This window comes from Ochotona princeps, chromosome 10, assembly GCF_030435755.1.
Source record: "Ochotona princeps isolate mOchPri1 chromosome 10, mOchPri1.hap1, whole genome shotgun sequence".
NCBI lineage: Eukaryota > Metazoa > Chordata > Mammalia > Lagomorpha > Ochotonidae > Ochotona > Ochotona princeps.
Genome location: NC_080841.1, coordinates 44,966,456 through 44,983,047, shown reverse-complemented (window position 1 = coordinate 44,983,047; position 16,592 = coordinate 44,966,456). Strand labels below are relative to the sequence as shown.

Sequence of the window (16,592 nt, the reverse complement as noted above, 5' to 3'; positions counted from 1 at the left end):
TAACACAGAACTTGGCTCAGGACTGGACAGAAACTCAGAAGCCAGCCCCGGATCCTAGAATGGGTCTGAGATCAGGCCCCAGGGGCTAGTGGTGGGCCCCTTCCTGAAGCCCCCCTTCTAAGGCAGACACGGGAGGTCCCGTGCACATGGAGGAGGCAGGAGGGCCTAGGCCTTTCACTATTCCATGTAAATTTAAATATATGCTTATTAGCATAACCTCTATTTCAATTTCTTAGAAATGCCATTAAACCTACAGATCAATTTGGGGCAATATAGTACTTCTTAAATCTTCAGCACACTGTTTTTAATTTGCACCCCTCTACCCTCCTTGCTTCTTGTTCTATTATCCTCCAAGTCTCAGATCAGGTCTCATCCACTGTTTTCTCTGAATTTTTCCACCACCATCCCAATGAAAGTAGGACAAGTATATTTTTATGTGCCAACTTGGAATGGTGGCATCCTTTATCACTGAATATATCAAGAATTAAAGAATAACAATATCTTAGGACACACTGGCTTTGCACACTTGCATGTCCTCTTAGAAGAGTTACTGGATATATATTATGTTCCTCAAGAGACAACAGTTCAGATGGAGCTCCCTGGAGACACTAAGTCAGACTGCCCATTGAAACTAACCAGATTAATAAAGCAACTAATGACAGATCCTTGGAGACATGAAGATGCAAGTGAGCAGAGCAAGAGAAAATATGAACGTGGCTATGAAATGATCAGAAACACAGAAGGTTAACTAGAGACTAATGTCAAGGAGAAGGGGAAAAGAAGAGCTTTAAAAAATGAGTTTACACTGTTCAAAAGCACAGAGGAAGAATTAAAACGCAAAACATCAGAAAAATCACTGGATCTTACATTTCATTAAGAGATCACTGGTGGCAAGAAAGATAGGTATAAAACCCAATTTTATAAATAAATCTGCTCAGATCCCAGGTAAAAGTGAAAAGAAAGCAGGTAGACTTGTTTTGAAATGCAAAAGACCTCTAGCTCCAGCCTGTCCCAAGGGAGCAGACATCTGCAGAGCTCAACTGGCCAGGGCTGCTCTTCTTTTCAGGGTCCCCAAGGACGGTGCTTGCTTTGGAGACCATCTAAAGAGCCAGCTCCCCTGCTGCATTCCACAGAGGTCTTTGAAATGCAGAAGCAAGGCACTGAAAACACAGGGCTCCCAGGCTGGTTGTCGCTTATGGTTTTTAAGGCATTCTATGTATTTCTTTAAAGATCATCAAGTACAGAAAAGTTAACAAAAAAAAGTTAGTCTGTATCATATCCAAGAATGGGCCCCAACCATTTCTCAACCTCAGCCACAGACATTTTCTTCCTCAGAGCATAATCCTCAATCTGCAAAAAATTAGAAAGAACATATTAAACCAAAGGGATAAGATTTTAAGGACTAAAGTTTTCACAGGTTTTGCAAAGAAACATTAAATGCCTTCAATTTCTTGTCTTAACAGTAATCTGCTGAGCTAAATAGAGACAGATACCTAACTGTCCATCATGTTGCCTTGTTCTCTGGGCAGAAAAACACACAGTAAATATCTGGTGCTTAGGTGCTCTGAGAGAGAGAGAGAGAGAGAGAGAGAAAGTGTGTCTCTATAGAGTGTGTGTATGTGTATATGTGTATTTATTAACTGGAATAAATTTCTTCATATTTTCCTCACCCTTTCATTTAACTCACACACATTCACAGTAAATAGGTTTCAGAGTTACACTTTAAACAATAAACAGGCATTTAGGAAAGTGAAACACAATGTAACAGTTAACTTACCTGATCTTTGGAAATTTTCCCAACAGCAAAATATTTGGATTTCAAGTTGGAGAAGTAGAGCCCTGATACCGCTGAAGCAGGTGCCATGGCTAATGATTCTGTTAGCCTAATGCCTGAAGAGAGCAACAGAGAGGAAAACACTCAGTGCCTAGCACAAGGCCTACCAGTTGGCAGGCACTTAGTGAAGTCACCTTGAATAAGTGGATGGATGAACAAGTGAACTCATCCTTCTCATAACTTAGCATGAAAGCTCTAACCAGATGAGTCTAGCAAATTATCAGGCAGATGAACACATTCAGGTCATGAAGACCTTCTCTAATCCTGTTGAGGCAGACACGGAGATGATCTTTACTCTTACCCTAGTCATGCAAGATCCTCCATGTGGAGGCCATAAGTCTGTGTGGGTCTCAGAGATGAGAGCACCACCTACATGGCCCTCCATGGGTTCTATGGGATACTGACACTAGGGAGGACAAAGAGTCATCTCCAATGTAATAAGAGCCTGCAACAGCACTGAGAAAGCAGATAAATTTGCTCCTGGAATTTGAGAACTCAAAGCATCTTCTAAGCCAGTACTTGTGTACAAGGAAACAAAGAAACAGAACAAAACCAAGGTTGAATTTTTTGTCAAAGGTGTCCCAGCTAGCTAATGTATTACAGGATTTGAATCCAGAACTCATGACTCCTAGAATCATATGTTGTTTCTGACTATTTAAATTCAACAGGGCTCGGAAAAAAGAGAGAGAGAATGGGGAAACAATGGTCTTACTCACTTTGCTGTAGCCCTTGACCCTTTGTGCCCTAATCAACTATGTAAAGGTTATCAAAATAAAATCTATGGGCCTGGCGGCGTGGCCTAGCGGCTAAAGTCCTCACCTTGAACGCCCTGGGATGCCATATGGGCGCCGGTTCTAATCCCGGCAGCTCCACTTCCCATCCAGCTCTCTGCTTGTGGCCTGGGAAAGCAGTCGAGGACGGCCCAGAGCACTGGAACCCTGCACCCGTTTGGGAGACCTGGAAGAGGTTCCTGGTTCCCGGCTTTGGATCGGCGCACACCGGCCGTTGCGGTCACTTGGGGAGTGAATCATCGGATGGAAGATCTTCCTCTCTGTCTCTCCTCCTCTCTGTATATCTGACTGTAATAAAATAAATAAATCTTTTAAAAAATAAATAAAATAAAATCTAGTATATATAAAGAAATTCACCAGGGCTCACAGTTTCTCATTTAAATACAAATTCAAATAAATAGATAAGTATATACATACATACATACATACATACATACATACATACAAATTCCTTTCTCAGCTTTGACATCAGTGAAAACTACAAACTGGGCCTATCTCATCTGCTTACACAAACCATGCAGTAAGGACTAGAGAGGAAGCTTGCATCCAACAACCAACAAAGAACCATGAGCAATTCTGCCCTGGGCCCAGGATACTGAGGTTGGGTGTCCCGGCCTTTGTCTCAAAAAGGCACATGCTGACTTCTCACAATCAACATATGTACAAAAAAAGAGGAATTATGATTACACAAGACCACAGATGCTAATAACAGTGTAAAGCAAACAGAAGAGAGGGAGGGAAGGTGGCCGTTCTACGTAACTAGTGCCCAAAGACACTTTAACAAGCAATAAGAGCATGAGGGGAATTCTAACAGGACACCCCCGTTCCTTTCGGGGGAGAAAGGATGTCACTGACCAGAGACAGGAACTGGAGAGGCAGTGCTGGTGGAAGTAAGCTAAGTCCCAGCTGTTACATGTCAAGAGGAAAAACTTTAACCTGATAAATCCAAAACCGGATTCAATCATTTGGGAGTAAACTGTCAGAATAAACAGCTAAAAATGAGAAAGGACAAGATAAGGAATTGTTTCATTACAAACCCTACCAATTTTTAAAAATCATTAATCATGCATGCCATTACTTTTATTAAAGTATACCCAAGAAGTAAGGAAAGACCTCCAGGCAACTGCTTAGGTTGCCTGTACCTAGGCAAATATTATGCTTCTGGGAGAAAAGCAGCCAATAGCTGGCTGGCACTCTGTGTCTGGTTCATGCTGACTCTGTGTTAACTATACCACTATGCTAGCACAGTTCCCTATTCTTTATTTTAAATCAGCAATGGGAGGAGTGAATAAACCACTGCCACTCACTTGCTGGAGTCCCCGGGCTGAGGTGCAAGGTCACTGAGGACTTTTGATGTGGGTAGAGCTGCAGCCATGTACCTCCATAAACCAAGCCATGCGACCCACCAATACACTTAGTGCTGGTAGTCTTGGCTGGCACGCCAGGCAGAGGAACCCACAGTTTCCACAGGCTTGGCTGGGCACAGGATCTTAAGACAATTTCCTAAGGTCAGGCTACTGTCCCTGTTGGCACATGCAAAGTGCTGGGGCTGGAGTGGGCATAGCAGAAATCATAAAGCTCCTCCCTAGCCCTAGCTTCTGTATACACAGGCACACACAAGAGCAGGGGCGGGGGGGCAGGCTGGGTAGAGGACCTGGAGAGTCTCTATGGGCCAGGCTACTGTACCTGTTGACATGTACAAGAGTGAGCATAAGAACTGGGGATGGTGGTGGGGCGGAAGGAGGCTGAGTGGTTCGGTGCTGCAGGCCTCCTTGGGCCAGACCATTGCACCTGCCGGCATTCAAGAGCCAGGGCTGGGTATAAACCAGGCCAGGGGCCTAAAGAGCCAGTATTTTGGGGCTTCCTGGGCCAGAACATACTTCCCCTTACAAGGGATCTCGACTAGTTTCATGAAACCACTTCTCTTCCCAAAATCATGATGACTGGCAACATGGAAAGGCAATCTCTTTACCTTCAGACAAACACAGAATGGAAGACAAAAACATTTCTTCCTCTCCTTTCTTCCCTTCCTTCCCAATTCTCTCCACCTCTAAATATGTCCCAAGTGTACCTGTGATCTCAACTTTTAAATTAAATTTAAATGAAAGCAGTAATACCACTTAAAAAAAAAAAAGACAAGACAGGAAACTACTCCAAAAGCACGTACCTGTAGACTCCTCAATGTTGGCGAGTCTCCACATGGTGAGCTTCTCAGTGTGGTCAGGCTGGCTGGGGTAGCCGGGAGCTGGACGGATGCCCTCATACCGCAGCCTACGCAGGTCAGCAACGTCCAGCTGCTCACTGCCACAGTAAGCCCACAGCTCTCTGCGAACCCTTTCATGGAGCTCTTCTGCAAAAGCCTGGAAATTCAGAGCCCCAAGGGTGCTTAGCAGACAGGCAGAAGAGGGAGGGCACAGCATCAGTGTCACCTCCACCCAGTGAATCAAAGTCAGGTTGAGCAGCCTCTCACCTGGACCACAGCCAGGCTAGGGCAAATCTGGTGAAATGAGATAGGCTGGCTTCTTGAATTGTCTGTACCCTCATTAACTGCTCTACCACTAGTTTCGGCCTCACCTGGGCTCTGAAATGTCCATATTTAATGACCTGAGGATGCTAGGTCTTTTAACTTAAACATTTCCCTGAAACATTTCCTTGAACAATCCACAGCTACACTAGCTGCCAAGGGCAGTAGAGACACTATTAAACCTTTTTCATTGTAAAATCATTGCTGCCATATTTCACTATAAGAAAAGGAGCCTCAGGTACCACATTCTACGCAAGGAAAGATGAAGAATCTATAGAAAACAACATTTGAATGAGAGGATCCTCAAACAGAAATTTGCTTTTAATCAGGAAGAGGTTACTTGGCACACTGCATCAAAGGAAGTCATCGGAGATAAGGCAAAGAAGCCAACCATCTAAGGGTTAATAGCCAACTATGGCATCATTGAAGGTTCTCTTTGACAGAAAGAGGATACTTGAGAACAGTCCAAGGAAACACAATTTAGAAGTACGTGAAATGCGAAAGCCATCACCATGTAACTCAAAGGTTGATCTGGCATCATGGGACCCCTGCACCTGGAACCTGCCTCAGGGCCATGGTATATGGCTGTAGTCCTACCTCTGCCAGCCGATCCCCCAGCGCCTTGACCATGATGCTGCTGTAGTCATCTCCATTCTCCTCATAGGCCTTGCTCAACTTTTCCACCCCAAAACAGGCAACTGCAAAGAGGCCCAGGTAGTCACGGACGCCGGTATGCAGAGGAGCTATAAAATCTGCGAGGCAGTGGTATGGGTCAGTGCTGGCGGAGTCTTTCTCAGCCTTAAAATCCAAACATGAACAGAAGGGATGTCAGCACACACATGGCACCAGCACACTGTGGAAGACAATCTGGGATCTTCAAAGGAACCCAAAGTTCATGATAAAGGGAGAGCTTCCTGTTTAGTTCACTTACAATAGTGTCCGACATATAGTGAGTAATCAATAGATACTTAAATAAGGTTAAAAATATATATATACACACATCATGTCATACAAGGCTCATTCACACACTAACCCAATACAGGCTGAATTCCTACAGGCTCTGTGCTGGGAATTTGAATCCTAAACATAACCTTTTTAAGAATTTACCTATTTTGAGCACAGTGCGGTGGCTCAATTGGTTAATCCTCCCCTTGTAGGTGCTAGTTCTTGTCCCAGCTATTACACTTCCCATCCAGCTCCCTGCTTGTGGCCTAGAAAGTAGTGGAGGATGGGCCAAGGCCTTGGGACTCTACACCCATGTGGGAGACCCACAGGAAGCTCCTGGTTTCAGATCAGATCAGCTCTGGCCACTGCTGCCATTTGGGGAGTGAACCAGCAAATGGAAGATCTTTCTGTCTCTTCTTCACTCTGTAGAATCTGCCTTTCCAATAAAAATAAATCTTAAAAAAAAGGAAAAAAAAGAATTTACCTATTTCAATTTTATCTGAAAAGCAAAGACACACACACAGAAAAACAGAAACAAAGACAGATTTTCCGTCACCGATTTACTCCCCAAGTGCCTGCAACAGCCAGGGATGGGCCACGCTGAAACCAAGAGCTTAAATCTCAATCCAGGTATTCCATATAAGTGGCAGGAACACAGTATGTCAGTCATTACCTGCTGTCTTCCAGGACGTGCATCAACAAGATGGAGTCATGAATAAGTAGGGCTCAAGTCCAGGCATCCCATTATGAGGCGTGGGCATCCCAAGCAGCATCTTAAGCACTGCACCAAACAGCTGCCTCCAGTCATTCATTTTTTTTTGAGATTCATTTATTTTTATTGGAAAGCCGGATATACAGAGAGGAGGAGAGACAGAGAGGAAGATCTTCCATCCAATGATTCACTCCCCAAGTGAGCCGCAACGGCTGGTACGTGCCAATCCGAAGCCGGGAACCAGGAATCTCTTCCAGGTCTCCCACGCGGGTGCAGGGTCCCAAAGCCTTGGGCTGTCCTCGACTGCTTTCCCAGGCCACAAGCAGGGAGCTGGATGGGAAGTGGAGCTGCTGGGATTAGAACCGGCGCCCATATGGGATCCTGGTGCGTTCAAGGCGAGGACTTTAGCTGCTAGGCCATGCCGCCAAGCCCCAGTCATCCATTTTTTAAAAATGGTTTTCCAAAAGTGCTTTCGATTCAGATCAAGTCCTAGTGCTTATTTGAAAGGGGTCCACTAAATTTTGCATCAGTAGGAGCAGGTGATAAAATGGCTGAAGTAAAAAACACATGGCCAAGTGCTGCCTTCTATAGGTGATGGTACAAGAGACAGCAAAGACATCCAAGGGTCATCTTGAAATCAAATCAAGAATTCAGCAGAATTTGATTCTTGATTCCCTGCAAGAGGTCCAAGTGCCTTCCCAACAATCAGCTGATGACTAACTTCCCTACTACTAAACTGACAAAGTCTGATCCACTGGTGGGAAAATGGAACTGAAGTCTGCTTAGCGCTGTGGCACATTAAGTTATCCACCATTTGTGACACCAGAATCCCACATCAGAGGGCTGGCTCAAGTTCTGCCTACTCTACTCTGATCTAGATCCTTACTAATGTACCTGGGAAAAGAGCGGAAGATGGTCTAGGTAATTGAGCCCCCTGTCACATAGGTGGGAGACCAGGACAGGCTTTGGTCTGGCCCAGCCCCAACTTTGATAGCCATCTAGGGAGTGAAACTGTCAAGAGACACCCTTCTCTCTCTCTTTCTCTCTCCCTCTCTCTCTCTCTGTCAGACTCTATCTGGGACTCTGCCTTTCAAATAAATAACAAATAAAAGTTCATTTTGGCATGAAAAATTTGAGACACCTCTGTCTCTCTCTCTCTCTCTCCCTCCCTCTCTCTCTGTCAGACTCTATCTTGGACTCTGCCTTTCAAATAAATAACAAATAAAAGTTCATTTTGGTGTGAAAAATTTGAAATCCATGCACTTTTTTCAAAGGACATGTTTTACATGCACTTTCTGAAATTCTCTCCTGGTACACAATCAGAAAAATACTTGCTAAGGAAGTAAGAAAAGTGCCAATAATATCTATCAAGCACTCATTTTATGACTACTGTTGGTGCTTTACACAAATTACTAACTGAACTCTTGCAACAGCCCTGTGAAGTATATACCATCAGCTCAATTTTGTGTCTTTTTTTAAAGACCTATCTTTTTTTTAATTGGAAAGTTAAGTATATAAAGAGAAGGACAGACAGAGGAAGATCTTCCGTCCACTGATTCACTCCCCAAATGACCCCTGCAAAGGTCGCAGCTGAGCAGATCCTAAGCCAGGAACCAGGAAGACCTCTGGGTCTTCCAGGCAGGCGCAGGTTCCCAAGGCTTTGAGCTGTCCGCGACTGCTTTCCCAGGCCACAAGCAGGGAGCTGGAAGGGATGCGGGGCTGCCAGGATTAGAAGCGGTACCTATATAGGATCCCAGTGTGTGCAAGGTGAGAAATTTAGCCATTAAGCTGCTGTGCCAGGCCCCCATCAGCTCCATTTTACAGACAAGAAACCTGAGGTACAGAGAAACTAATCCACTGGCTGAGAATCAGCAAACTGATATGACAGCAGAAGCTCCTACTGCAGGAGATGCTCAGATAATCATTGAATGGCTGATCCAGAAGCTTCGGAGCTATTTGCTGGCCCCAAAAGCCAGAAGAGCCTAATTGACACTGGGCATAAAATTGTCGGGTGCTGCAGGCAAGTTCATTTGAAGTATTTGATAACAGGGCAGGTAAATGTCATGGAGCTGGGGAGAGCTGCATGCAGAGGGGCAATTTCCAGTTGTACTCTGCTAATCCACTTTGCTAACAAAAGGCAGAGGGGCTACAAAGCTTCCCAGCAGCACAGGAGGGACAGGTCATACAGCCCCATGGCACCTTTGAAGAGAAAGCAGTCACAACTCACTCAGAACAAAGACTGCCACACTAATAAGGCATGGCAGCTAGAATTTTCCGGAGGGTACTGGAGATGACATGTCCTTAGAAATATGATTAGGTCATAGACGTGTATGGTCCAATTCCCCTTTCCAGGGACTATTAAAAAGGCAAACTCTGAGAGTTCACTATAGTCCATGCTGTAGTACAGCATTGCCATACACTGCCTGGACATGAATAGTACTGGAAGTAAAGAGAGATCGGGGAAGACACAGACATAAAATGTAAAGGACTAAGTCAAGGGTAGAATTTTTAGACTTGACTATACCCATAAGAGGATTTACCATGTGAGTCCTAGTGAGGGAGACTGGCACTTAACCCTGGAACCCCATTGTTTACATTCCAGAGTATCCAAGTCTGCATGTATACAGTAGAAGCTTGAGTGTGAACAGTAAGAATGTAGTAGTCCTCACTAAATGCTTTACTGAATCATTCAAGGCTTCCGATTGAAGAGTTCCTTGAGCTGTTGTTAAGGTCAAACTATACCACTATGGATGATACCATGATGGAGATTAAAGCAACACTATCACTTTTAAATGCCTGAAAATGGTAACGAACCTGAAAGAATCACTTATTGCAAATTAATTCTCATTGATTCTGGTGAACTTTGGTTCCAATTCTTGGTCAGGACAACTATTTTTATAGCACTATGCCATTTGTGTGTGTGTGTTCTTAATATCTATTTCATTTTATTTAAAAGGCAGAGCTACAGACATGAGACAGGGATCTTGCATTTGCTGGTTTACACCCCAAATGTCTCCACAGGCAAAGCACAGGTGATTCAAAGCCAGGAGGCACCCTCTTTCAGACCTCCCACATGGGTGCAGGGTCCCAAGGACCTGAACCATCCTCCAATGCCCTCCCAGGCCAATGAGCTAGATCAGAAGTGCAACAGCCACATCCCAAACTGGAACCCATTTGGGATGCTGGTACCACAGGTGGGAGCCCTGCATACTAGGTCACAGCACTAGCCCTGCTATTTGTGTTTTTAAAAGTTGGGGTATGAGAGGGAGCTGTGCTAAGAGCCTGCTGTATTGAAAGATTAGCTATGGGGCTGTGCACAGGCAGGGCTCATCTTTACATGCCATGGAGTACAGCGTCCTCTTCATTTGCCTCATGTTCTCTTCTGTGGAATGGCAGCATACTGCCTAGCTAAAGCACTGTGTAAAACTTAAACAGGATAGCTCAGCAAGCACCTTCTTAACCACTGGCACCTGGTACACATTTAGCTACCATTTGTTTCTGCCTGCCTTCCCTGCAGAAAGAGGGCTACCAATCTACTTTAACAATGTACATAAACAAGTGCTTTTTAACAAGTAAATGTTCTCTTGCTCAGAAAGTAAGACAACTGAGAATAGGAGTGTGTCCACTACTGAGGCAACAGCAATGTAACAGTCCATCTGCAGGCACAATGGTAACTCACTCCCACTGGCGCCTGGAAGGCCCTGTCTCTGACACCTGTGCTGACGCCTGCTGTCCATCACCCTCACAAATGCTGTGGACTCAGGCCTGTGACTGGCCATTGTAGATGAGGTGCAGCAGACTCCATCCTTTATACAAAGCTCGGGATTCTTATTTAATTCTCACTGACGTTTTTAGAGCCATAACCCAAAAGTAAACACAACGCGCTCCCTGCCAATGTACCCTTCATACCTGTTGCCTCAACCCATAGAAGGTGGCTATGGGCTCCGCAGCCTGAGGCACTGCGTCCTCCGCATACAGGTGAATATCGTCTTGGACACTCTGCGCTGGCCAGAATCCGACAATGCCTTTGGCTTGGAGTTTCTTTTCACTAATCACTGTGTTTAGCATATTCTGGGCATCATCATAAACCTTTCTGGCTTCTTCACCTATTAGAAAAATGTACTTAGAATTCAATTCAAGATGCCAACAGTAACCAGAAAAATACATTTCTTTTTAAAGCTGCTACCCCGTCCTCAGCCATTTTCTCTCCTTACTCTTCTATTCTCCTCAAATACCTCCTGAGTGCTTGCCATCAGCGTAGCTGAAGGCAGAGTAGCCAGGGCTTAGTGGTTCCTGCAAAGTGAAGCTCCCACGGTCTTCTTCCCCTAGTTCAAGAGACTTAAATTTTTCCATTTAACAAAAGGCAGAGAGCCAAAGCAGTGGCTCCCCAAAGCAGTCTGTCAGAGGGTGAGACAAAGCAGGCCAGATTCCTGGCCCACTGACATTCGTCATGTACGCAAGACTCCACTGGCTGCACAGTGGCCTCTGGGGGCATGCCAGTGCCGTTACTGCACTGTGCCTGGACACTCTCACCACCTGCACAAGTGAGCGAGGCTCCTGTTCTCCTGACTCCCTGTCTTGATTCCTGTTTCGGGGTCTCAGAGCAGCCCACTCTCCATGAGCAGCCTATCCTATACTCTCCCCTTTGCTCACCAGTGATGACTCAGGAGCAGTACAGGGAGAAAACCCTTGCCACCACTGTGCTCCAGGCTGAGCTGCTGAGTTTCAGCATACACACACACTCCCATCAGGACCCCTTTAGGACACTGGCAAAGCAGTGGTTTCCCAGCCTTTCTTCAGCTCTAACGTCCTGCTTCCACTAACCTACCCCTTTGTCTTACTCTGATCTAATTGTTACCCAATCCCTTGAAGAGCTTTACATTTTGATTCCACTTCTCTAGGGGCAGACTTTGAGAGTTAAGCTCAAAATGACATTTGCAAAAGGCAATTTATTGACTCATTTTCCTTTCTAGTTTGTAATTCCAAATCCCACTCCTCTCCTCGAGCCCCAGGACCCTGAAATTCTTACAGTTCCTTCGAATAAGCAAAAAGTGCTATCCTGTACTCCATCTTCTCTGCCTGGAAGACCCCTTCCTTCAATGCTATCCTCATAAACCTAGTCCCAGTTTCAGTAACTCAAAAAGCATTTAAATGCCCTCTATCCCAGGAAGCCAGCCAGCTTGAGCTCTATCTCCTCCTCTTGTGTTCACAGGGCTGTGCCAGCTAGTTAGGTAAAAAAGACATGGATTACACGGTCTTCTATTTATCCCTAGCTTGTATCCCAACAGCAGTAAGATCAATTTATGGAAAGGGTAAGTGAAAGGTCAAATTCACTGGGTAAAACAAGTAGTGACCAAGCAGTTTAAAACCCACCCAGAGGTTCAACAGATAAACAATCTGAAAGTAGCTATCCCCTGCAGAACTCAATCTACTGCATATCACCTCTCCTGTCTTCAAAGTCACAATGCCACATCTTGAATATCAGAAGCAGGAAGGAAGAACCTACTGAACTAACCTACTGTTTTGTCGTCAAATATCTTGGGAAAGCCTCGATTTGGGTACTTGCCCCGGAGCTGCCAGACATCAAAGAAAGGCTTCCAGTCAATGTAGTTCACCAGCTTCTGCAGGTCATAGTCTTCAAAGACCTGGGTCCCAATGAATGTGGGCTTCACTACAAGAAAGAAGGACAGCTGCCAGTGTTGACGCCAGGCTGGGGCTGAGGCTCCTCCTGCTGGCACACTGCCTCACAGAGGCCGCCTTGCCAACTCCTCTCTGCTGCGCTGACTCCCACGCTCTGCCTCCCTCCTGTCACCCGTAGGAGCTGTCTTATATACAGGGGAACTTTAAATTACTGTGCAGAAGGAGTAATTCTACACCAACTCTTAAATAAAACTGTTCTTCCCATTGCAGGTGATTGATTACTCCACTCTTGGAAACTTCCCTCAGTGCTTGCATCCTACCCCCACCAACAAAAAAAAGACAGACTTGGGTTAATTTTCTTTTGTACCAAGAAAGACAAGAATAAAATAAAGATCACAACACATATAATAGGCCACCTATATAAAGTTTAAAAACATGAAACAACCATCTACATCGCCTACTGATACAAGCATACAAAGAAAAAGGGAATGCATGCAGATGAAGTCTTAAATCAGGACTGTGGTTATTTCTTCACGGAAGGAAGGGACACACACACACAACCTCGAACACATATTATTTTATTTTGTTGTTGCTTATTAAATAGTGGTGTCTGTTTCTTCAGCTGGCTATTGGATATGTATGGATATTCCATAGATTGTTTTTAACATCTAGTTAAGTCTTCAAACTTATAATTTACCTAATGCCAAAGGCCTTATAAACAGATGGCACTGGCAGGCCATCTAGGTCAACAGCAGTCAACTACGCCACAGCAGCGTAAGCCAGATTCTAAGGTGTTAACCCACTGTGGATCCCCCTGCTGATCTCTCTCTACTCTACCAATCTCAGGGGCTCTCCTCGGACAGGTAAAAGTGCAAGGTTGAGAGTACAGGGAGACTTAGAGGACTAACTTATTGACTGCCTGCAACTGTGCTTAGCACATTGACTCAGTAAATCTTCCCCATTGTGCCTCATGTTTTTAGTATGCAAGCTGCTCCTTTTTTTGGTAAATCTTTTATTATGCTTATTTGTTTGGAATCACAGCCAGTATAGTCCACTTAGTAGAGAAAGCAAATGGCAACTAGTGAGATTCCCGGTTCATGTGTCCTCCAGTTGAGGAAGGAAGGGGTGATGCTCTTGATAAGACTGACCCCTAAGATCTGGAGCTGTTCCAGGTTCTATGAAGCAGGCCCTTGAGAAAAGACCTCCTTAGTTGACTTCCTGCAATTAATCTAAGACCTGTCCATAGAAATATTGCTCAGGGCTCTTCATGACGAGCCCCACAGCCCTCAGGCAAAAGGTCAGAGCCTGAAGGGGCCTGCACTGCATATTAAATCAGAGTCCCCATTGCTATCAGGCACTGTTGACCTTCCTAGGACCATCCCTATAAATACATATTTTGGATGTCTGACATGATCAAAACAGACATGCCCTTGTGACCAACTTCACAGAGAAAATGAACAAATATTCAGAGCTGGACTATACAGCAATTTCTAAGTTTTCAAAGATTTTCATATAATAAGTTCTTTTACCCTTACAATATTTCCATAAAGTGTCAAGTGTGAAAGAAAGACATTCAAGATCACTTAGTGAACCAGAGCCAGGAGCCATGTTGGGATGAGAACCCTGGCCTCCCAGCTCCTACTGTGGCATTCCTTCCACTGAACCACACAGAGCTCAGCAGGAATGAAATTAGAACCAAGCACACCTACATTTCCAATTTAATCCTTGCAACTCTGCCGAGCATGTGCAGACTACAGATGTCGGGAGCAATAAAAGCTGATTTGAGATATCACCTTGGAAATATGGATTTAATTAATGCAACCCCTGTTCACCCTCAGTTTTGCATTTGTATCTTATATCTTTCTGTGCCTGTCAAAACATCTTACACATTTTATTCCCACGTGAATACCTATGTGAGGCAAGCAAAAAACAAAAAGGCGGTTAGAAATGGGAGAAAAAAAAGAAGAAACCCAATAAAAGAAATACTGAGAAAGGGGAGCATCGGAGAGGGAATGAGAGAGTAAGAGACAGGCGATGCAGCAGTGTTTTAAAGTGCATGTTCAATGTCAGGCATTCACTTCTGACCTTGGGCCTGCCTGAGACCCAGACTACCTCAACGACAGTTCCACCTATGCAGGTCTCCACAGGGATTTTCCAAGCATCATGGGGAATAGACAGATCTGAGATAAAAACCCAGTAAGCTTTTCAAGTTATAAGACAAAGCTCAGTTTCCTGGAATCAAAATGGAGATAAGACCCACATTCATATATAAGTTATCTCAAGAACTCAGAGAGCTACTGTGGGTTCACCTGAGGACAGTATCTGGCACACCACAGGTTCCCTGTAAGTGGTACCCATTTGCTTTATTTGCAGTCATCAGGCTCACTCATTATTTGACACAATTCAGAGTAACTGGAAGCCAGTCTCATTTTGCAGCCACATAAATGCAAGTGTCTCCTCAGTGCATTGTCAGTTATCATGCCCAGTCTCTCTCTAGCAAAGAGACAAACAGACCTGGGTAAGGCTCAGACAGCCAATCAATCTGGAAAGCATTTTTTCTGGCTTGAATTAAGGGTAAGTATCTCCTCTCCTGTTTAAAAAAAAGAAAGAAAATTATTTAGTTAAGGGATTCTTATATTTCCATAGCTCCTATGAAAATATATCCAGTAAGTCATTGTATAACCTCGGCAAGGAAACAAATCGTTTATTAAAAAGTTCTTCCTTTTCCTTCCAGTAGGATTTTATCCACATTAGTACCAGAACAAGGAATAGCAAAGACATATAAATCTACATTAGTTATTAAGGTCAGCTCTAGACAGAACCAGAAGTAAGGATGCTAGTATTTTTAGAACTTTAGTAAATGTTAACTGGCTATAAAGCACCATGCTTTCATCAAGCTCTTGGCTATCTCATGTCCCTTGCCTAGCAATTTTCTGGAAGTCTCCACATGCAAAAGCCAGGAAGGCAGATAACCAGGAAAAGCAAGCTACCCCACAGACTTTTAAAGAATCACTGTTTCTACTCTATATGACTTCCCTGAGGTTTGTCTATGATGCGACAATCCCTGAAACATCACTTTGTCAGTCTTGTGGAGCAATCAGGGAGAAAGGCTTACAATAGTCCTGTCTATTATCTCCATTTCTTACATTTCTCCTTAAGAACAGGGATCTGTGAGCGTCATTTCAGTACGCTCTTTCAGCTCCTTTTTCCCTGCTGGGTAGAAGCTCATGTTTTATTCATTCTCATAACTCTGGTGTCTAGCATAGCACCTAACTAACACCTACTGGGGGGCAAATACATATTTCGCTAAATAAATCAAACTAATTTTAATATAACAAAAAAATATTGAGAACTCAAACACCGAAAAACTGCAATTTGAACTAGAACAAAAATACTTCTCTGAAATGATCCTCAGCCATAACCCTTCCGCAAAACAGTAAATAAAGTCACATTTAAAAATGTGGGATCATTTCATTGCCCAAATAAGTAATGACCTATTTCTGTCACTCACCTTGAGAGATTCATAATGGTCCTGTCTAATATCTTCATATTCTTCTATGATTTCCTCAAAGTAGTCATCCTTTAGATTTTCATCCAACAGTTGAGAACACTGAAAATTCAAGATAACATTCACTAACCATAAAGCAGCAAAAGACAATGTGAACCCTGTAGCAATGGGCAGCTCTGGTGATACCACCTTCAAGAGCCCTCTCTGACATCATTTGCTCTCCCCTCACAGATTGGGCTAACTCCTGCCTGGGAGTGCAGTAAGAGTAAACTAAGGGGGTCTGGATGTTAAAATTCTACCAAAGCAGAGTGGTCCTTGACTAGCATCTGGGAGATAAACTCTAAGATGTTGGGAAACTCTGCTTGATGTATCACTGTATACCTGGGGCTTCAGGCCAAACTGCTTTATGCCAATAGGTGACTTATGCTAACCACCTTGCGTCAGACTGTATTTGTTTGACCTCTGATTTTAAACTGTATCCTGTCATGACAATATGGTCTCTGAGTCTCACAGCCTTTTTAAGTTCTGTGAGTCCTTCTTCCAAATGAATCATGGAATCTGACAGTAATCTTAGGAACCTTGCCACACAGAATCAGGGATCCCTCTGTAGTACTTTCAAAGGCGTCTGTTCATCTCTG

At 44.1% G+C, this 16,592-nt stretch overlaps 1 protein-coding gene across 1 annotated transcript in view; it reads right to left on the bottom strand.

Moving 5' to 3' along the window:
* Positions 1–764: 764 nt before the first annotated feature.
* MTR (5-methyltetrahydrofolate-homocysteine methyltransferase) overlaps positions 765–16,592 on the bottom strand; it is a 96,632-nt gene continuing 80,804 nt past the window's right edge. Inside the window, exons 26-33 of the mRNA XM_004578514.4 lie at positions 15,958–16,056; positions 14,961–15,036; positions 12,322–12,477; positions 10,716–10,912; positions 5,747–5,947; positions 4,793–4,985; positions 1,778–1,890; positions 765–1,350 (exon numbers count right to left, since the gene is read on the bottom strand). Of these exons, the coding sequence (XP_004578571.2) occupies positions 1,264–1,350; positions 1,778–1,890; positions 4,793–4,985; positions 5,747–5,947; positions 10,716–10,912; positions 12,322–12,477; positions 14,961–15,036; positions 15,958–16,056 (1,122 nt within the window). The 3' untranslated portion in view covers positions 765–1,263. The remainder of the gene's footprint in view (positions 1,351–1,777; positions 1,891–4,792; positions 4,986–5,746; positions 5,948–10,715; positions 10,913–12,321; positions 12,478–14,960; positions 15,037–15,957; positions 16,057–16,592) is intronic.